The 21,948-nt window shown below is 40.8% G+C and overlaps 1 protein-coding gene across 6 annotated transcripts in view; it reads left to right on the forward strand.

Annotated features, from left to right (window-relative positions):
- The first annotated feature begins 255 nt into the window (after positions 1–255).
- ZFYVE26 (zinc finger FYVE-type containing 26) overlaps positions 256–21,948 on the forward strand; it is a 53,730-nt gene continuing 32,037 nt past the window's right edge. For all 6 annotated transcript variants that reach the window (XM_080595346.1, XM_080595347.1, XM_080595349.1 and 3 more), the window contains exons 1-20: positions 256–405; positions 611–823; positions 2,264–2,342; positions 3,174–3,263; positions 5,189–5,738; positions 6,708–6,838; positions 7,698–7,862; positions 9,051–9,139; positions 9,420–9,580; positions 12,730–12,912; positions 13,531–14,184; positions 14,275–14,364; positions 15,118–15,186; positions 15,817–15,968; positions 17,264–17,462; positions 17,782–18,045; positions 18,199–18,318; positions 18,598–18,762; positions 19,643–19,870; positions 21,134–21,239. In XM_080595346.1, coding sequence (XP_080451472.1) covers positions 633–823; positions 2,264–2,342; positions 3,174–3,263; positions 5,189–5,738; positions 6,708–6,838; positions 7,698–7,862; positions 9,051–9,139; positions 9,420–9,580; positions 12,730–12,912; positions 13,531–14,184; positions 14,275–14,364; positions 15,118–15,186; positions 15,817–15,968; positions 17,264–17,462; positions 17,782–18,045; positions 18,199–18,318; positions 18,598–18,762; positions 19,643–19,870; positions 21,134–21,239 — 3,686 coding nt within the window. In that variant the 5' untranslated portion in view covers positions 256–405; positions 611–632. The remainder of the gene's footprint in view (positions 406–610; positions 824–2,263; positions 2,343–3,173; positions 3,264–5,188; positions 5,739–6,707; positions 6,839–7,697; positions 7,863–9,050; positions 9,140–9,419; positions 9,581–12,729; positions 12,913–13,530; positions 14,185–14,274; positions 14,365–15,117; positions 15,187–15,816; positions 15,969–17,263; positions 17,463–17,781; positions 18,046–18,198; positions 18,319–18,597; positions 18,763–19,642; positions 19,871–21,133; positions 21,240–21,948) is intronic.

A 21,948-nucleotide genomic window follows, 5' to 3' on the forward strand; every position in this document is an offset into this window, starting at 1 on the left:
TGACCAAACGCGCGCCCACGCCCCCCTCCCCCGCAGCCCCTCAGCGCTGCCCGCCGGGAGCCCGCGCGCTGAGGGGCGGGGGGCGGAGCTTCGCGCGGAAGCCAATCAGAGCCACGAGCGGCCGGAGAAACACGAGAGGCGGGCGTGTGGGCGGGGTTACGGGAGGGGGCGCGGCTCGCGCTGCCCGGACTCTCCCGGCGCCGTTAGGCTCCCCAAAGAAAGATGGCGGCTTATTTACATTCTGCCCCGGCCCCGCCAATGGGCGCCCGCGTGCCCGCCCGGTGCCGCGGTCAGCTGAGGCGGCGCCCAAGATGGCGGCGGCGAGGGCCGGGGCGGCCGGGAGCGGGGCTGCGCTGCGGTAGAGCCCGGCGCCGCCGCGGGGGCCGCGTCCTCCTGCCCCGCCAGGTAACGCGGGCAGCATCTCGCTTGGCCCGGCGGCTGCCGGGCGGTTCCGATCCTTGTCAGCCCGCAGTCCTGGGTAGCAGCGGAGAAGCCCCGGCTGCCCGCTCAGCGTGAAGGAGAAATTCGGGGTGGGATGGGGTGAGGTGGGGTGAGGTGAGGTGGGGTGGGCTCCTCACGGCATCTCTTCGGCGTGTGTCTCCCCGCGCAGGTGCCCCGGCCGTGCGGGGGAGATGCATCCGTTCGGCCGCGAAGAAGCGGCCTCCCAGGAGCGGCTGCTGGGTTTTTTCTGTGAGTGCGTGCGGCGCGGCGGCTGGGGGCTCGCCCAGGCCTGCCTGCCCCAGCTCTGCCGCTGCCCTGCCGGCGGCCCCGAGAAGGTGGAAGCGATCCTGAGGGCGCTCGTAGCGTGTCCCGCGGCGGTGAGGTAAGCCAGGCGCTTCTCCTGTTCAGTGGGTCCGCGTGTGAGGTGGGGAGGAGCAGGTAGCTTAGTGGGTCCTGCAGGAGGCCGGTGGAACCTGGGGAATAGCTCCGGCTTGTGTGCTGAGGGGTGTAGGCAGGCACTTACCTGAACAGTGACGCCTTAGCACTTGGCAGGCTGCTCAGCCTACTGAGGTAGTGAGCTGGGGTCATTTCTGTGGCTGGCATTGTGACTGATACGAGCTTAAAACTATCTGGGAGCTTTTCAGAACTGGCTTTGTTAGATTTTATTGAAGGATAGGAAGGAACATCTGAAACTGTATTCCTCTAATGCTGGACTTGAGTTGGTTTAGAAATGAACCATCAAGATGAGAACTGTAATTATTTAAAATATTTTCTTGCTTCCAGTTCTTGAAAGACCTTCCAACTTCTAAAAATTCAAACTCTAAAAAATTCAGATTATGCTATTAATTTCTTACTTCTCTTGCCCAGGATTTTGAAACAGCATCTAGTTTTGCTTGGGTGTGGTTATTTTTGATTCCTACTTTTTGGTAGTTGCATATGAAGGGTGACTTCCTAGCACTCCAGGGAACACTGGTGTTCAAGGGAAGTTTAAAGCTTAGTGCTGCTCCCCCTCTCCAAGTAGATGATCGCATCTCACGTGAAGATTTGTGCAACACTGTGATAAAGATTCTAGGACTTAGGGCAGTCTAGGGGATGATCATGTGAGACATAAACATATTTGTTTCTTTTTGCCCTTCGTAGTTGGGCTAACACAGCTAAAGGCAGTTAGCACTGCTGAGATTTTTAAAGGCTGATGAACTGTCTTCTGCTTTTTCCTTTTCCTAGGTCCTTTCACAATACTGAATATGTTCCTGGACAGTTTAGGTTTTGGAATGTCTGTGTGAGAACTGGAGCACGTGAAAAGCATAGGGAAATTACAAGTGTTTCTGTTTGTTTGATTAGTACAATAGGTTAATTTTAATCTGGACAAAGAGCTACACTTGTGCTACTGTGACATAAGAGTTTGTTTCATTTTGGGGGATAGAACTAGACAGAACAGGAAATAGCAGTTTGGCAAGCAGTCAGATTTCAGAGAAATCTGCTGAAGTGCTGAAAGAGGTCTCTACAGACTGAACTTTAGACCACAAATAAATTTCACTGTTTTGAAGGAAAAACCTATGGCAATAGTTGTTGGTATTTCACAGATCCAAAAGCATTTATTTGCACAGCAGAAATCATTAAGTTAATGTATAAGTAGTACCAATATTATGTTTTCTCTGTTCTTATCCTGTATGACTTTTCTTCAAAGATTTAGTCATCTTTGTTTTTTTTATCATGCACAAAGAAATATATAAATCAAAATGAGCTCTGACAGTGTTTTCCAGGATCTAAGAGTTGGGCAGAATGTTGTATAATCCGATATGTGTGTTTATTGCTTTTGTAGATGTGGACAGAATTGCAGCCCCTGGAGAACAGCATGGCTTTGGCTCCTTGTGCTGGAAAAATGGCTTGCAAGGAATCAGGTACAAAAGTTAGCTGTAGCTGACTTCTGAGTGTGAAATGTCTGCGGAGTTGCCTGATTAAAACTATAGGTTTTCCTGATGTTCACGGAATTAAGTTCTCAGGGTAGCTGGAGAGGTCCATTGTTTTAACAAACTTGTCAAGAAACAACTAACTGTTAATCTTTGAAAGTTACTTTCTCTTCTGCATGCTGGAGAAACGTAGGGATGTTTTTATTTTTTTAGGTAATAAAAGTAGCCTCTTTAGCATTGAGCATTTCTGTAATTGGAAAGCATGAGTTTATCAACTTCTGCATTTTTGTAGCACCTTTCTTACCATAATAAAGAAGTAATTCAGGCATCAGACAATTCTTTATAAGCTTTAGAGGCTGAAGGAGTATAACTTGTGCTTGCTCTGTTGCTGTTGTCAGAATGACTAGTGTGACCTGCTTCATGAGTAAAAAAGAGTCTTTTTTCCTAGATTATTTTTTTTAAATTGGTACACTGGGTCCTGTGATCATTGTGTTTTTTTTAATTCATTTGTCTTTGTCACTACTTAGACTTGCACTTTTTCTTCACTATTTTAGTGAATTGATGGCATTGTAATTCCTGCAAAAGTGTCATTTTTCTCTGTTTCCAAAGTTATGTTTGTCTCTGATTTCTATGGAATCCACTGGTGCAGCAGCAGATTCTAGATGTGCGATCTAGAAGTCTTCAAATGAGAATTAGATATCTTCAGAGACAGATTTGTCTGCCTCAAAAAGTTGATGCAATAGCTAAGATTCAGTTATGATAATACAGGTAAATAAAAGCTATACTGGTTAACATCTTCCCCATTCTTTTATGTTGTTTCAGAAAACTGTTCCAGTTGTTCTTCGGAGAGAAACTGAATTTTTATTGTTCTTGGAAGAATTGCAGAAAGATGTCTCTGAGGAAGTCCTAAAGGTGAGCTGCTTAGCCTGCCCTTCTCATTACCGATATGCAGAATGCCAAACTGTCAGTTTTGGGAATCAAAGTTGATGCTTTCAGCAGCCTTCTTTCCATGAGATATGAATGTGTTATTAATCTTCTAGGCAATTGAAAGAGACTGTAATTCAGCTCCCTGTTTTAACTTAATCCAATGTATCTGGAAGTGATTTCTCTGGTTAGAGAGGAGGCTGTCGACAGGCAAGGAACAAGCTTTTCTTCAAGGTCTTTCTAACATGCTTCAGTACTGATGCCAGCTACTTGTCCCAGTCTGACATCTGTAGATGTCCTAATCACAAAGCCCACTGTGAGCCAAAAGAAACCATAGTCAGCAAGCGCATTTGAAATGTATGTCTATTTGCTTTTTTCCTTCTCCTAAAATCTTGGTTTCCATCACCTCTGCACCTTCCCGCCCTCTCCCTGGGAGGTTTTGAGTGCTGTACTGTTTTTAGTGATATTATTTGCTGATTAGTATGACTGAGATCCAGAAGCCATTTTTCCATTAATTTTTACATACAGACTGCTCTACTTGAGAAACACATTGAAACATGCAAAAATAGATTAATATCAAAAGCAAGTATAGGGCAGAAAATCAGGAGAGCTTCTAACTGTGGAGCTGTCCTAATATGATGTTGGTTGCAACAGAATTACCTGATGTGGCATATGAAGTGTCCTCGGATGTCACATCCAGTTATGTAGGTTCTAACTCGTCAAAGATTTTTTCTAAGAGGAAAATTAAAACTTATTTTCAGAGGCTATTTGGAGCTCCTTAATGTGAATAAGGAAGAGGCAGTCAATATTCCTATAAGGATGCAGAATTAGCACTTACAGGATGAAAGCAAGCAGGCAAGGTAAATAAGGTGACTGTTGATTAAAATAAATCTGTTTAAAGTCTACTGATGACTGATGAATTTGGTGTATGTTACCGTCTAGACTCCAGATCAGATTAGATGAAAGATTGCACCATTATCCGCAGTGTTGCGCAGAAATAGGAGATTCATCAACCTCATCTCTTCATCACAATTTCTTTCAGAGACATGACAGTAGGTAGAGTTACATTTTAATCCAGCAAATAAAAGGAGATTGTGGACTTGTCTTCCAATCCTCTAATTTCTGTACACACGAACCACCTCTCCCCTCCATATTCCCTAAGATGTCTCCTCCAGGTGAGGATAACACACACAGTTACAGAAATAACAGAAGTGCTGCCTAATTGCTATTCAGCTGTTGCTAACTAGAAAGTATAATGGTTGAGTTGTGCCTTGCCTTACTACCCCTCCTTGGGAGTGCTAATTGTTCCTGCTTGTTTGTCTTCCACTGCCTAGTTCTAGAACTGTAGGATTGCTTCTATTAGCAAGAAAAATTAGTGTTGCATAAGAGAGAAGTCAGCAAGATGGCTCAAACTGGCCAACAGATTCAGAAGCCAAGTTTGAAAAATTAGTGTTAATGAGGACAGTGCAGTGGGTAGGTAGATTATATGAATCAAGGAAAGCAGGATTTAAAAAAAAGCCTGGACAGTAAATCATCATGTTCTTACTGACCTAGGAAGATACAGACACGTTAGTGTATTGCGAAGAGATAGAATAGGGTAGTGCATCAGCCGTTCCATAGGAGCCGCTTGTGTGAACTAAGGAATGGGTGTGAACTTGCTTAAGAGCACATGGCCAGTGTAGCGTAGTTGTATGTTATAGGATTCCTTATATTTCGTTGTGTATTCTGGCATATCCACTCTTCTAGGGGGGATACTGGACGAGGTAGACCATATTTAATGGTTTTCCTAGGTAATTTGATTTTTCCAGATTGATTTAACTTCTGGCTTCAAGTTTCTTCTATTGGTAGAAAATAACAATATCACTTATGAAGTCTGAAACGTGTATTTTTCTTTTCTTTTCTTTCCCTGCCAGGAGCTGTTTGAAGCATTTGAATGCACCCTGAACAAGCACACTGCTGACAGGAAAAGGAGAGATGGCTGTTCTCACAGATTCAGTTTGGATGTTGTTTCAGCTCTCCGGAAGCTTTTGTTACGGGCTCCACAGAGGGCACAAGCCCTGCTGGAGTTCTTCCAGGAGGAACAAGGGACACGCGGCTCCTCACTCCAACAATATTGTTCTCTACAAAACATCTTTGTTGAATTTCTTCGCGACTCCTTGAAATCTCTGCAGAGGCTTCAGTGCGGTTCTGAGATTTCAGAAGTAGATCAAAGAGAACTAGTAGATACTATTTATTCTGCTCTCAGTATGGTGACTTTTGAGGTGGAGCATCAGACTGATGAAGTACGACACCTGTTCAGGGAGCTCTTGGATGTATGCTGGGCTGAGGGAAGCCCGCTGAGGGAGGAGAAGCTCCTAAGCTGTATGCTGAGGAAACAGAGCCACGGCCTGTTAAACCTATATAGCAGTGTTCTCATAGAAAGGACAAGAGAAAAATTTCTGGTGTCAAAATCAACAGGAAAAGGTTTGTTTTACCTTTTTTTGTTTGTTTTCATTTATTGTTTAACAAACCTGGTTAGGCATTAGACAGGTAAGTTGTCAAGGAATTGGGCAATTCTTTTGGTAAGAGGTACCTTAACAAGCCATAGAGTCTTGTAAAAGGTGATGCTAAAATGATTAAAAGCAAAGGTCTGGCATAGGAAAACCAGGCTGCTTATGTTTCTGTGGTCTTTGCTGCCTTTTTGTGTGAACGTTTCCTTTGTCACCCCTTACTGTGCTTTATTTTAATCCGCTCAGTGTTTTTCCTGCTGAAGGTCTTGCTTGTAACTGAAAATTGACTTTTCACGTGTATGTAAAATTCTTACTGGTTCAGCTCCAGCTCAGAGTCATCAGTATTGGAGGATGTTTTACTTCAGGCCAATTCATTTCCTTTCACTCACAGGGTTTGCTGAAGGGAAGTTCAGGCTGGTGTGCTGTGGCAGCCTGCCATTTCTGGTAGTAATCACAGTTAGGGCTTCCTCATGGGGTAGAGAAATGGAGATGTGAACGCATTTGCTCTTACTGGGAGTAGTTGAATTTTCACTTGGTACAGATCTGAGAAGTTCCTGTGCTGGACAAGTCTTTGCTAGGCCCTGTAAAGCAGCACAGTGTCTCAGCACAGAAGTGAGAATTCATGCAACATCCAGATAAGATGAGAATGAGGGGAGACAGAAATGCAGTGTGACCTGAGCTAATGCAAACAACCCATGCACTGAACAGGCTTCCGCTAGGTTAACAACTGTCCGGTTTCCTATCTGTCCTCTTTCTTTTCTACCACATTTCTTTGCTTGGCTTTGTCATTATCCAGTAACAATATCTGAGAGTCTGAACTGTTAATATATAACAACTCATTAGTATTCAAGAAAATGCTGAGGATTTCTCAGTTTAAATTAACAACAACCTTCTTTCAAAGGTACCCCTCTGCATTGTAAGGTAATCTGATAATGTTTTTTAGGTTCATCGGAGCAGCTGGATACAGAGCGAGCCATGATGAACTTGTTCTCAGATCCCAAGGAGGTTGCTTCCTGGAAGACTGCGTATTTCTACTGCTTGAGCAGCAGCAAGCACTTTCTGGAACAGATTCTGGTATGGCCATAAAACCATTAAGAGGGAATCCCAGTGGTAGCTGAAGTCAGTCCTTGTATTGACCATATCTTGGTGATGCACAGAGGCTTTTTTCTTTAGATAGTACTTACGAGGATCAATGACTTTTAGGAACAAGAAGATAACTGGTGATAACTCCCCTACTTTTAGCTGTATGATGAACTTAAAGCATTTGACGTGATTTTTTGAAAAGCTCATCTGCATGACGACTGAAGATTAGATCTTTAGGACTTGAGAAGTGCTATGTTCTACTTGCACTTTTGGTGAATGTACCTGTTGATTTACCCTGTGGCCTTGAACTGGTTGCTTTGCTTTTTTGATGCTCGTAGCTGGGGCAGTTGATATTCAGGAATTGGCAAGGTGAAATTTAGTGGTTTAAAGAGCATGAAGTTTTGGCAAAAGATATTCTGGTATGATTTAAATTATTTGAATGTATCTACATGGAAAAAATAGAATCCAGGTAGGTGGTCACTGTTTTAATGTGACTTTAAGTTTTTGAGGTTGAACGTAGTTCCGTTTCTAGACAACCTGCTAAGTCAAGTTTCTTATATAATGCCCTTGGCATAGACATATTCCATAGAAAGATCCTAATGGTAATCTAGTGAAGGATTGTGAGGTGGTTCTATAGGAAACATTTGAAATTATGGTTTTCTTTCCTCATTTTTACTGAAGAGTAATGTGATGGCTTGTAAAATACAAGTTTAGGAAAGTTCCAGATACATTGCTTCACCATTTTAGTGAAACTAATGTTGAAATGTCTCCTCACTTATATAACCTGCCAAGCAAGCATTATGAATCTTTGCATTTTGGAAAGATAAATATTTCTTGTTTTGTTTTCTAGGTGACAGCATTAACTTTACTGAAAAGAGAAGACTTCTCAGGCCTGAGCAGCTTATTGCGGAGAGAATTCAACCCCCTTAGCCGCCTCTTGGTATTGCTAGGATGGACTCACTGTCAAAGCTTGGAATCGGCAAAAGCATTGCTATGGACTCTTCACAAAACTCAGGTAGCCAGCAGAAAGCAAGTGGCAATGTCCTGGTCTGTATCCAGTAAATACAATTTGTTTGCTTAGGTTGTTAGTTCCTGAGTTTTTTTTTCTTTTTCTGGTTTGCCAGAAGAAAAAGCTGCAACCTCAAATTGTGAGAACCTGAATCACGATTTTTCTTTAAACAAAGATATAAAACAGGGAGTTTCCAGTGACCATTTTAATCTTTCTTAAAAGGGAACTTAAACTAAGATGTCAGTTTGGCATAGATAACAGCATTGAACACTTGCCTTTCTTCTTACTCCTCAGCCATGATGCGAGTATGATTTTGCAGGTGATTGTGAAAGTTCATCTTACGTGAGCTGTTCAGCCCTTCGCTGTTAATGTAAGAGAGAAAATGTCAGTAACAGTCTATGACTAATTTTGAAAAGAGCCAGGGGATGTTTGATCAATGTCATTTTGCTCAGTGGATAGTGATTAATTCTAGTCACAACTAACGTGTTAAGTAACTGGGGAGCTTGGAAATTTCCCAGAGCCATTTTCAAAGTAAGGTGGTCAATCATAGGAGCTGTGACTGAAAGATCCACTTTATTTGGAAGGAGTCTTCCTCTTCAAAGTAGAGTGTTGGTTCTAACTCTGGGCATGTAGTTGTAGCTCAGATGATGTCTGCCTACAGGCAAGTGGCTCGAATGACAGATGTGGTGAGACAGGGAGCCCTGTGCTGCTGGATCCTTGGGGCAGATCTAGTCTAGTATTGCCTTAAGCAAATTACCATGTAATGTCTGTTCAGTAGCCTCTGCAAAGTGGAAGTCTCAGATCTAGTTTTAACAGGTAGGCATTGTAGTAGAAGAGCACACGGAAAGGAGAAGTGTCTGCTGCCCAGTTTATCATCTGTTCTGCTATGTAATTAGTTCTAGAGGTTAAAGTCTGTTTTAAAAATCATGAGTTTTGTTTTTGAAAGCTAACCTTGAAAAGGGATGTAGACACCTTTCCATGATTTGTAGATGGAATGGAGGCTGATTTCGATGCTCCTTCATAATAGATCGTCTTTTGCTGCCTTTGTAACAGAATTGGGAATTTTCTGCACTTGAAAGTTATCCCTGGGATTAAGGAGTCTTATGAACACCACACCTGTGACATAGGCTTGGTTCTGCTGCTTGACAAGAGGATTTGTTGTAAAGGGATTCTTTTGTTTGTCTTTCCATTTAGGATCTGTGCAATGATTCGGTACTAAAAGATTTCTGCGATGGGCTCTGGGCTCAAGTGGAAGTTCTTGAATGGTGCATACAGCAAAACAGGTAAAATAGAAGAAGTCTTTCCAAACGATCTTGCAAAAGCTGCCTATTAGTCAATTTATGTATGCAAGTAGAAATTGTGCTCTTTTCTGTGAATTTTGGCAAATAATCTCATGACTGCTTATTGCAAGCTCTTAAAAGTGTGTCATGGGCATTACTTACACTATTTGTTTTACTTTAAATGCTGTAGTTTTGTTGAATTTGAATTAGAGAGGGGATATATCTTGAATCACGGCTGAAAGACCTAAATCTGTGTGCCACCTCTTTGTTTGTTCTCTTGCAGTATTACTATCCCAAGGAAGGTTCTTTTGCAACACTTGCACAGTCTAGATTGCCACACTGCAGTGTACTCTCTCCATCACCTCACTAATCTTCTTACACTGAATGAAGAGGATGTTATTGAGCTGCTTCAAAAAGTTCCTGCTAGAGACCAACAGTCACAGGGTAAATGCGTAGGATAATGAGAACACAGGAAAACCCCTGAGCAGCACATACTTGGTGTATCAGTATTTCTGCCAGGAAGAGTCTGTTCTTTTGACCTACTACTGAATAGGGAAGATACTGTTTATCAGTTCTTTTGTGGGAGAAAACTAGAGAGCATGTAGAAATTACTTTAGATTTCTTTGGAAACTAAATTGTCTCCAAAGGAGTTGTGAGATCTCTCTTGATCTTGCAAGGCTAGACCTCTGAAAGAGTCTTTTCAAGTATCTATCAAGACTTTGCACGTGCTCAGAATGTATTCATACTTCCTACCAGTTTGTTTCAGAAAAGGTATTTAATGGTCTTCCTCTTGTTGCTTTAAACTGAGTTAATTCTAAAACTATCTTATGTGTTGTTCACTGTCACTTACATATTGTATAACACCCTTAGCTGGATCAGTAAGTATATATTTTGGATTTCAGCTATCTGTGCACCAACGATATTGGTGCACAATATTGGTGCATCAATTTGAAACCAACGAGCAAAAACAAATGAAACTGGCAATATCTTATACTGTAACATCTTCACTTTGAAAAGATACAAAATGGTGGTGGTTTTTTTTTCCCCTTTTAATATTAAATCTTAGTAAATCTACTTTAATGTTAAAATCCGTAAGACTTAACTACAGTCTGTCTTTACATCACTCTTTCCTTGTTTCTCTCATTTCCCATGTTCCAGATTGGTGCCTAAAATTACTTGAGATTACCAAGCATGTTAGTTCACATAGAAGTGGCTGTTCTTGTACGCTTGTTTGATTGCAGCTTATTCTTTTCTGTCAAAAATATTTCAACAACAGGAAGAGGCAGACCTGTCAGATCTTCTGGGGGCTGCATGACTAGCAAATAAGCTACAGTGTGGTTTCTCTTCTTTTTTTCAGATCACTTTAATTTACGGAACTAGTTAACGGAAGACAAATTCTCCCTCTCTTTTCAGTAAAATTCAGATAATTCTATAAACACAGTTTAACAGAATCTCCTTTAAAATTATGTATTTTGAAATTTAAAGAGAGGATTGGAGTCATGAAGTTTAGATTTGTCTGACTTGATAGTGCTAACAGGCATTTTTCTCTCCTCACCCCTCTCTCTTTCCGTTCTTCCTCTTTTAACACACATCTGTTAGCTGCAGTAGTGAAACTGAAGTAGTGAGACCATTTGACAGCTGTATGCAGGCACCCTTCAGATCATAGAATCATTGAATGGTGTGGGTTGGAAGCGACGTTAAAGATCACCTAGTTCCAACCCTGCTGCCATGGGCAGGGACACCTCCCACCAGACCGGCTTGCCCAAAGCCCCATCCAGCCTGGCCTTGAACTCTTCCAGGATTGGGGCATCCACAGCTTCTCTGGTAACCTGTTCCAGTGCCTCACCACCCTCATAGTGAAGGATTTCCTCCTAAGGTCTAATCTAAATCTGCCCTCTTTTAGTTTAAAGACATTACTTTGTGTCCTATCACTACACTCCCTGATAGAGACCCTCTGTTCTCCAGATTAGTGCATAAGACGAGTTTGTGTGTGATCAGTCTCAGTAACAAAAGAAATTTCTACATGAGTTACTGAATTCAAGAATATGATGTTAGTATTTCTGGGATAGGAAAGGCAAGTGCTTATAGTTACAGGCTATTTTTTTCAGTATAGTTGCGAGGAAAAGGGCTGGTTTAGATACAGATACCGACTTGGGTGGAGTGCGTCTGTGTCTTTCTATGTGGCAGGCAAAAATGTATTAAATTTGCATTTGATTACCAGTGTATGTCTTAACAGTATGTCCGGCTAGCATCTTGCTTTTCATAGACCTGTGTCTATCAGACCTGTGGGTTTGCCTGCCTGAAGTCCTCTTAAGACAGTGATGTTGGGAGGTTTTCAGGTGCTCCGTAACAGTGGAGATCTGCTGGTGCATTGTAGCATTGGTCTGTCCGGGTGGGTTCTGAGAAGGACTCGTACTTGGGTGTTTTCTCAGTTCTGCCTGCTGTCTATATGATGTTTTCCACCACTGCTGCTATTTAGAATTGCAGTGCTAGGGAATAATGGGTTTTAAGCTGTTTGAGTGCTCAGGGCTTTGTCTCGGCTGTTCTGTAGTTTTCAGAAGAGTTCAGGCTGATGTTTTCATTTGAAACTATGCTTAAACCTTGTGGAGAGCAGTACTGAAACGTTTTTTTAGGTAATGCTGTTCAGTCTCAGCATTTGAATGGGGACGTTACCAGTACATCAAACCAGTCTCTAGTTAAAATGCTTTGTGAATGCTTCCTCTGTGTTGACAGTAGGCAGAAGTGCAATTTATTCCCTGTATAAGAATGGAAGATCGTGGATTCTAGCACTAATGTAACGCATGGTGGTTTGATTCATCTAAAGCCAGCAGAACAGAAAATATGACTGTGTATTATGTTCCTGGGCAAAGGGCATGATGATGTGACTTCTACATTGTTTACAGCTCAGCTTTGTTCTGCTGTAGTTAGAAGGGACCATGCCTCTGGCATGTGACAACGACACCTCATTTTCTCCAAAAAAGAAAAAGGGGAAGGGAGGGGGTGTAGTACATCTCTAAGATGCACATCATAACTGTGCAAAGACAACTATGGGGCTGTGCTTTTTTGTTTAATCAATGGCAGGTTATGTGAGGTAAATATTGCCAGACATTGTGGATAGAATCAAAATGCAACATCTATTTATTAGTACAGATTTGAGAAGTGGTGGCACTCTGATCTCGCCACAGTCACAGCCAGTCTCACTGTCTCTCTGCTTATCTGTTGTGTGATAGAATGCAAAATTCTTAAATGTTGGAACCAGACAGGATTCCTTCTGTGTTGTGAATGCGGCAGTGCAGCTTAACCACTTACTTCTAATGAGACTTATCATGAACAGGTTTTGATTGTTCTATGCTGTAGCCAAGTCCTGCAACACAAACCTGCAGAAAATTTCCTTTTCAGAAAGGGTTTTTTTTTTAAATGTTGATAAATAACAGTGAGGTAGAGGAAAGCTGGGAGGGAAGTGGCACTGGGGAATAAAGTCCAGGAAAGAGTTGCTGTGTGGGAACTGCAGAAGAAAAATTAACTTCTTTTTTTTTTGTTGTTGTTGGTTTTTTAACCTCCTATGCCCTCACCAACCTTGTTTTCCTCCACAGTGGCACCGCTCCCTAACACCCTAAGTCAGCAACGCAACCTGGCGCTCTTTCGAGCGTTTTGCGCCATGAAGTATGCTATCTATGCTCTCTGTGTGAATTCACATAAGCATTCCCAGTGCAAAGATTGCATACGCAGCCTTCTTGGCGATAGCCCTGAAGACGCAACTTCTGCAGAACCAGCAGGTGATTGGCTTGCTTTCTCAGGTTCAGTAGCTTGTGCTCCTCCGTTTGCTGAGTTCTGAATTATCACTTAGGAGTACAGATTATCTGTCTATTCGGTGGGCTGTGGCTGCTTTGCAAACGAGTGTAATGGCATTTCTGTGACGTGCTGTTATCTCTAGCAGTGATAGATATGGATAGAACAAGGGTCTGCGTTCTGAAACATTTGAGTAATTGGATTAAAACGTAATGCAAAAAGAAAATTGTATTAGATACAGGATGTTTCTGGTGGGGATAATTTTGTAAGAGCTTGTGATTTCCCAGAAAATCAGTTTCCCAAAACCTGTGTGGTGTTTTTGTGCATTTGTTTGTTTTTTTCTTTTACAGCTAAAATGGGTGTAATCTGAGTTTGCATGTTGTTGGCCATGGTGGTGACTGGTGCAGCTGAGAGTGAAGAGGCATGCTATCTTTTTAAAAAATGTAAAATGTTGAACATGTATGTACTTGATGTGTGGAGGAATGATGGGCTTTGAGCTATTGGGCAGTTGCATCTTCAAGAATTTCCTTAGAGGACAAAGATAGGAAGAAAGAATTCCTGGGAAGTGTTGTAAGTGTTCTTTATTTTTGTTTTTACATGTACAGATTGCTCCTCGGTCTTTCCTCAGTACCTTGCGAAGTGTCACCAGTTCTTAAAGAGTGTTCCTGCTCCTCTGCGCCTGGAGGTTCTGGAGAACATCTTCTCCTTGCTTTTTGTTTCTTACAGTGACCTCCATAGTGAGAATTTTCTACCTGAGGACTATGCAGAGGATGATGATCTTGATAAAAAGAGTTGTACAGTGGGCGTAGAAAGCGGTATCAGTAGGCGGTCTTCTGCCTCTGAAAGTCCGCAGCACCTAGTAAAGGCTGAAAAGAAGTTAGAGAGTCATCTGTTAGCTGCTCGGACAGTCCACTCAGATCCCCGAGATCTTCCTGACTCAGAGTTGCACAGCAAAAGCTGTGAGGCCTCTAGGCTGAGCTATCTGGATCTAAAACACTTCACCAGTGGTGTCACTGGATTTTTAGTGGATGATGTAGCCATGGATGCCTTCCTCACGTTGCTCCTCAACCAGCTGGAAGAAATTCAGAGTTCTCTCCCATGGGACTCCAGTAATGTGCTTCGTGAAGAGCTGGAGCTTGTTGAGTGCTTGAACCTTTCTGCGAGCAGAGATGGCTTTGGAAGTCGTGTGTCACAGTTTTCCAAACACCTTTCTGAAGCTCACTGGCGGTACAAGGTGGTGATGAGTAACAGAATTGCAGGTAGGCTTTGTGTTTGGCACTTTCAGTTAACTGTGTTTGTGGGCTGTCCAGCTATTTGGTAACGTGTTTTTTTACTGTGTTCTTTTACAGAACATCAGCTTGCATCTTCCCGCAGATACAGCTCTTCAATTAGGTCCAACAGCTTTAAGAAGCGAAGCAGATCTCAAAGGTACAAAACAGGTGAGTTGAGAAAGTGACTAGGAGAAAATGTCTCGGAATTGCAGGTCATTTTGCTGAGCTTACAGCTGAATGCAATTAGACTTGAGCAGGGAGAGGTTAGAGATGAGAAGAGAGAGGTTAATTTATTAGATTTATTTTCTCTAGTTTCCTAACTAGTTTGAAGTGTCTTAACTCCAGTTCCACTCTGATTGGGTTGCTTCCCTGAAGCTCACCTGCACAGCTAAAAGATAGATTGTTTTAAGTTCAGGTAAGAAAATAAATTCTTTAATACGTATTCTGAGGAGGGCAGAGGAGAACCTTGCAACGACAGGACCAATTCTTCCCTTCCTCCACTGTATCCAATGACTGTTTGCTATATTTTCATTCATACTGCAATCATATCTAAGGTATAAATTCACAGGAACCTTCATGACTTGACGGTTCACTGACAGCTGTAAGAGAAAGCTTGGTTCCTCATGCTTTTTTTATTTAGCCTTTAAAATGTATGTCTGGTTTGGGAGTCAGATGTTTAGAAATAAGAAGCTTTACAGTATCTGTCATCCATCACTGGGCCACCCCAAAATAGTCTCTTGCCTAGTGTTTTCTTCAGATTAGCAGTTTTTGCGTTTATCATAGACATCACTGGTATCTCTGTTGTGAGATACTTCTCAAGATCTCTTGCAGTTGCCTAAACTGTTGTTTGCAATAAATTTAAATTACCTTGTCTAGACACAGTGCATTTCACGTGCTGATTTTGATTTGTTTCCATTTTAGATGGGAAAGAGGGAACTTTCAGTCCATCATTGGAAAGTACAAGTAGCGAGCTAAGCACCAGTACCTCAGGTATTAAGCCACAAAAGTAGTGCTCCTTTGTCTTGTTGATGTGCCATGATGAAATACTCGTCTTACTGGTCAATGTAAATTACTGCTCTTTGCAGGACAGAAGTAGAACTTTTCAATTTCAGAGCTCCCATTTTTGTCTGACTTTTTCTAATTAGAATACTATATGTCTCTTCTGGAATAGGAAAACTTTTTTTTCCTTGGTATTTTTGGCTTGCAGGAAACAGTATGAAACGTAGTGATGTGCATACCTTCAAAAAAGCTAATAGATTAGTAGTAATGTAACTGAAAAGAAGCTTAGGCATACCGATTTGATATTAATAGGTCCAGTACTTAAGACTCCTTCCTTTATCCATACTGAACCAGTGCCTTAGCACTGCATCTGCATTATATAGCTGCTGAAGGGTTACATCTGCATGAGATGCAAACTGAAGGTTCTGACCAAACAGGGAAATAAATCTTACAAGAATTTTGAACAAGGTGTTTATGTTGTCCTCTATCCTGAAACTTCCATGCAATTCTACACCTATATTTTTGTGTTATATATGTGAAGTGCTCTTAGCTCTTAGCTGGCTGTTACCAGGTGAAATGTTTTTCCATAATAGCATACTGATTAATTCTCTTGTCTTATAGAGGGAAGTACCAGTAATGTGTCTGGCTCAAGTAATTTGGAGAGTAGAGTGAGACCACAGCAGCAAAACCCCCTAATTCCTATGATGCTTTCCCCACCAGAATCACTATTAGTTTCTTGTGTTTTGAGAGGAAACTTTGTAGAAGCCCATCAGGTAAGAGAGTTGCATGTATTTTGTGCAAATTAAAATCTAATTTGATATTGGTATTTGAGGTTATGATGACTGATGAAGTTCCTGTTCCTTCTGCGTTAGCAAGCAGTCTGAAGCATCTTCATTCCAAGTGAAGGGGTCGCTACAGCAGTAGAAGCAAGTGAAAGGAGCAAAGATACTCCTATTGTACCAAGGATGCTGTTTTTTTTATCCTATTGTATAAAAATGCCTCGTCTAAGCCTATGTTCCCAAAGCATGAAAATGTTTGATCGGAGCTGGCCAAGCTGAGTCTTTCAGCAAAATGAATAATGGGAGGAACTCATGTGAAACCACATGAGGAAGCTTTAATCAGTGAATCAAAATCATGACTGTCTGCTACTTTTAAGCTCAGTAAGAACACGAAAATGTATTCCTTACCTGAAATGGAGCCAAAGTGATGAATGCATTTATTTGAAGGTGGTACATTTTGAGGGTAAAATTCACAGTGCTGAAAATAGGCAGAGAGACTTGAAACTGACAACCTGCACATCTGTAGCTCTTTATTGTCTCACGGCTACCTTTTTGTGTGTGGCTTTTGGGCTGATGCTCTGAAAAATATCTTGAAGTGTATCAGCAATTTCATCTTTTGCAAAAAGCAGCGACCTTGCTGAGTTTCAGATAGCAATATTGAAGCAGTTGATACAGTTTCAGATGTTGCACTAGCAGCAGGCTGCTGCTCAGTTCCTTAGTTCTGTTTGATGTCAAGTAGGCCACTTCATATTTTCCCTACTTAAAGGATCAAGAAGCGTTTGGTTTGTTTTGTTACTCTGAATTTCAGTATTGCTAATGATAACAAATTCAAGCTTGGTTTGCATTCTCTTGTTGGTTGGCTATCAGGAATTTGTATAGCTATGCTCATCTATTGTCTTTAAATCTCTAGAAGATATTCCCTGCTGAATAAGAATTTGTTTAAAATAGCAAGTCATGCCTCTGAAATAAACTAAATTTCCTTTGCAACATAGTAAATTGAAATCATGTCTATATGAAAGATATAGGAAATGAAAGTTAATTCAACTCAATTCTTACAGCAAATAATGGCTGAACGTTAAAAAAAAAAAAAGCTGAAAAGGTCTTTAAGGCCCCGTTTTTTACACTTTCAGGAAAAAAAAGGGACTATTTTAGCCTGCTTTTAGTGCATGTTTTTCAGATAAAGCATCTGTTTTATCCCCTCATTTCCTTTAAAAATCCCTAAAGCTCTTTGACCTTTGAAAACTTCTTTTGAAGCACTCTGTAATTACATTTATTGTTATTTTTGAAAGGTGGCTTTGATGTTTAATCTTGATACTTCACCTTGCTATGGCGAATTGGTTTTCATGGAGCGCTACCAAGAGGCGGTACGAGAAATGGCCAGAGTGGAGAACAATATTGAGAATCAAGCATCAGATGGCACCGGAGGCATCAGGAAATCTGGCAGTGGCCGTTCAACATTGCAAGCTATTGGGAATGCAGCAGCGGCTGGTAAGGACGACTTTTTTAGAGTCCCTCTGAAAAAATATGTGGCAGAAGTGGAAAACAGGAGGAAACAATTTGGATACTGTCAGAATGAGTGCAATAGTTGTTCGGAAGTGTAAGTGGCTCTTCTTTGACAGAGAAGATAAGAATGCTTGAATTTACTGTTGATGCCCAGTTTGTTTTATCCATTCTGTAATAAATGCTTTGTAAAGCAGGTCACCTACTGAATTATTTTCTTAAAGAATTGGAGCATAATTATTGATGCCAGGATCTGAGATAAATATCCTGTTTAATTAGTGATTGTGTTTTTTGCTGACTTATGTAGGTATGGTATTTTATTCCATCTCGGATGTTACTGATAAATTGCTTGCAACTTCTGGAAGTCTTGCCCCTACTCTCCAAGAAAATTTCTGGATCAACAACATCCAGCTGGAGCATACTGATCCTCTCCGGGAAGTCCTTGAGGACCTCAGTCCCTCAGCAATGGCAGCATTTGACCTAGCTTGTACTCAGTGCCATCTTTGGAAGACGTGCAAACAGCTTTTGGAAACAGCAGAAAGAAGACTTTTCAACAGCCTTGAAACTCGGGGTAGGCTTTTGACTTTTGTAGAAAATGCCCTTGTATAATATATTGTTTGTGCTAACACCTGAGTCTTAATGAAATCTCATTTTGTGCTTTTTGTATTAGGAATGGAAAAAGGAAAAACTTTTATTTTGTGTCTTTGTCCCATGACTTTTTCAGGCCACCGACCTGACTTTGTTTTACTGCACTCCGAGGGTTTAAAGGGTTTCCCAGCAGTTCTTCAGCAATTAAGTAAAATTCTCAACTATTCCTGCACATCACAAGGGCAGTCCAAGCCAGGTAGTATGCTTTACTGCTATGCTTTTTTGTTGGAATGTGCTTATTTCAAATTCTTGCCTTCTGTTGCAATGGAAAACTTAAGTTTTTTTCATTTCTTAGCTTAGTACTTTGGGGGGGGGGACGACAAAAAACACTCAACCTCAGTTCTGAATAAACTGAATCACTCTGAATTTGGCAAACTAGTGATATTATAATACAGTTTTAGTTCTGCGGGCATTTTTCTGTGCAAGCATAGTTCTGTATTTGTTATAGCTGGTATTTCTTTCTCCTTCTTTGTAGAGATCTCAGATGAGAAAATGGGCAGTTATTTTCGATGCAGTATAGTAGACCTTCTTCAGGCTTGCTATCCTGCCTTGACTGAAGAAAGCATTACTAATGAGATTGTTTTATCACAACATCTGGATCAAATTCTAAAAGCACTGACACACGTTGAACGTTCTGTGGGTGAGTTATTTTTGTGGTCATGAAGACTGACAAATGGATCTAGACTTTTTGCTTTGTCCCATCCTGAAAAATATAAATCTATTAATAATGCTCTTTGACTTGTACACAAAAAATAAGTATTTTAAATTCATAAATGCAAAGTGTAAAATCGGTCTGTATTTCCTATAATCCAAGCATTCGTCTTCAGAGCTAAACCAGAGCTTGCCAGAGAAGAAAGGAAAATGTAAATGAGTACATTTGAGGTTACTTGTGCTATTTTTCTTCAATTGTAACAAAGAATTCTTTAAGTATATTTTGCCCTGACAGTTTATAGTTAGCTGGGTGTATTCTTACTATTGCTTTTTCCTTAGCTTTTACAAAAAGTAGATAAATTTGTAAAACTATTGTAACATAATACACCTTCCAATTTTCATAAAGCTATTAAAAGATGGGTCATCCTTTTCTAAAGGAGTCTTCCAGAGTTGTCTTTTCTCTGCCTTTTCTCAAAGAGCTCTTTGTTTTATAGTATGGGATCTTTTGTTGTGTCTTCTTTTCTGCATTCATCAAACTTCTAAATGGCATGTGGGTGTTTATAAAACATTTAAAGATGTATGTTTAATGAGCAAAAAGTTAGGAGAGCTCTAAGGACTAAATGTTTTGGGGCATAGGAACTGGTCAACAGCTGTGTTTTGGAATAAGCTTATCTGTTAATGACACATAATTAGATATATTTAGGCTTTTCTAAGCTGCCAGATGCAAGGTTACCAATTTAGATGAACCATGGTTGTTAATGTTAAAGCATTTCTCTCACTTTTTTTTTCTCAGCCTTCTCCACCACCCCCTGCCTTTGTCATTTAACACTGACCTGCATCTTGGATCTGTGTTTCTTCTTTTAAACCAGACTCTAAAGGGAGCTTGCTTGGCACCTTGGTGGAACAGGCATCTCTGAAACCTGTGGAACTGGAGAAGCACCTAGTTTGGAATCAAACACAGCTCCTGCTGAGAACTCTTGACCAACATCTCCAACCCATGTCAGAAAGCAACATGAAGACAAACTTTGTGAAGATCTTCTTTGACTATGTTACTACATTGGTTGCTGTTGTGTTACGAAGTCTGAATACAGAGCTAGGTAAGGGGTTTGTCTGACAGCCTGAGTATAGGTGAAGATAGCCAGGCTGTGTAGTCTCTCTGACTTTAAGAAGTAACCATATAAAAATGTCTCCCTTGTAAACAGGCCTGCAACCTCTGTGTAGTTCAGATCATTTAATTTCTATTATTGCACTGCCTTTTTAAATTTCTTGACACCCAGGCCACCAACAGCTAAGATAAAAGTAGCTGATGGCAGTGGGTAAATCAGAACAGTAATGTTAACTGCTGACCCAGATTATGAGCTTTGTTGAAACAAAGCAAATGACTCCTGACATCCCAAAATTCTGATCACTACCCTGCAGGCAAGGATAACTCTTGCATCCAGTGGATAGGTATGCTGTGTGCTTTTCAGCTCCCTTAGTCATAACCATTGCTCTTCTGCTCCATAGGGATAGGAAGAGAGTGTGCAGACAGCTGCACAGAGGTAACCAGGAAGAATTTTTCTTACAGAATTGGCTGATGATAGTGGTATGTGAAAAGAAACTCATCACCAGCATATAAAGCTGTCAAAAGAACAGAATCATTCACTGATAGGAAAAAGTTTTTCTTTTAATTGTCTCTAATTGAGCTGTGATAATATAGAATACCAGAGTACTGCTTTCAGAGAATACCTCCTCAAGAGGATAACAATTAATTTTCAAATATGCTGATTCAGCTCAGAGCACTACCATGCTAACTGTAACCTCTGTATGGACATGAGTCAGTCCTCAATGACTAATTGCCAAAGCCGAAATATGTGCGATATTTAAAGGCTGAGTGAATTTCTGGGGAACTTTCTTATACTAAAAGATGAAAGGGAAATGATAAACTTAGGAGAATATGTTTACAGTTACTCAGCATAACTTAGTAGTGCATGGAAAGGTATTTCAGCAATACTCGCCAGGTTTTCAGTGCTTTTGTAAAAGTAGCTTTATTTCTGTGAATTCCTGTCCGTATTTGCTGACTTTGACTCAAATAGGACATGGACTCACCAATCTATATCCAGAGACTCCTCAGAAACGTCCATTAAGATGTGAGCCAGTGGTGCTAGGTCTGAGAGGAGCATTGTAATCACGCATGCCTTGCAGTTTACTCAGCGTTTTACTTCACTCATGTGAGCATGGACTTTTTTGTGAACTTAGGCCAAGAGATTTCAGGCTCCTAAAATCTGTGTTCCTAATACAAGACTTGGCCAGTCTATTCAGCTGATGTGTTTGTGTTGTAGTAAATATTCTGTCTCGCTCTGATTTATTTTTTTTTAAAGACTTATCCTCAGAAGTGAAAGTGGGGAATCCTTTCATACTGTTACAGCAGAGTCCATCTCAGCTACTCTCCCAGCTCTTGTTTGAAAGACAGGTTCAACCTGACAGGTTGGTGCTTTTCAGATATGCTTCTCTGTATGGTTTTGGATCTCAGCTAAGATTGAAATCTTATCTGGCTACTTAGCACAGGCAGTACAGCCTCCGTTTGCTATCTCCCTCTAGTAGGTCACTTAATGCTGCAAGGGTTGGTGTCTAGGGAGAGCTTAGTCAGTATTTTCTCTACCATCACAAAGATTTTTACTAGGGAAAGCTACAGCTCCATATTTTTGACAGTCACCGTTTGTTGTGAAGAGAGAACCTTTATGGAGATTTTTTTTTAAATCGAGTGTAATATAGTTCAGAACACTGGACTTGCAGCTTAAAAGAACAGCAAAATAAAATATACCAGTAATGCTTCTTAAGAAGACAGCTGGGCATGGCTCTTGCCCTGGTAAAACTGGGTAATCTAAGGTCCTTCCATCACAAACAACTAAATCAGTGTCTGATTTGACAAAGAAGTTCTTAAATTAAAATAAAAAAAGCACTAATAGTGAACTGTTATTAGTATGACTTGTACCTGAATACAACAATGTATGAGTAGTAAGTTCAATAATTTCTTTAAAGGAATGGCAACATAAGCTGTGAGTTATCAATGTTATGTTGTATAAATTTTCTCATACTGAATGAATATAAGATTTGTACTCTTCTCATGTGAGGAGTATGAGGTGTTTGTGCTCACAAAGCATTTGGAATGTTTCTGAAGATGTGTAATTGTGAA

The sequence above is a fragment of the Anser brachyrhynchus genome (genome assembly GCF_964034855.1).
Source record: "Anser brachyrhynchus genome assembly, chromosome: 5".
In the NCBI taxonomy this organism is placed as follows: Eukaryota; Metazoa; Chordata; class Aves; order Anseriformes; family Anatidae; genus Anser; species Anser brachyrhynchus.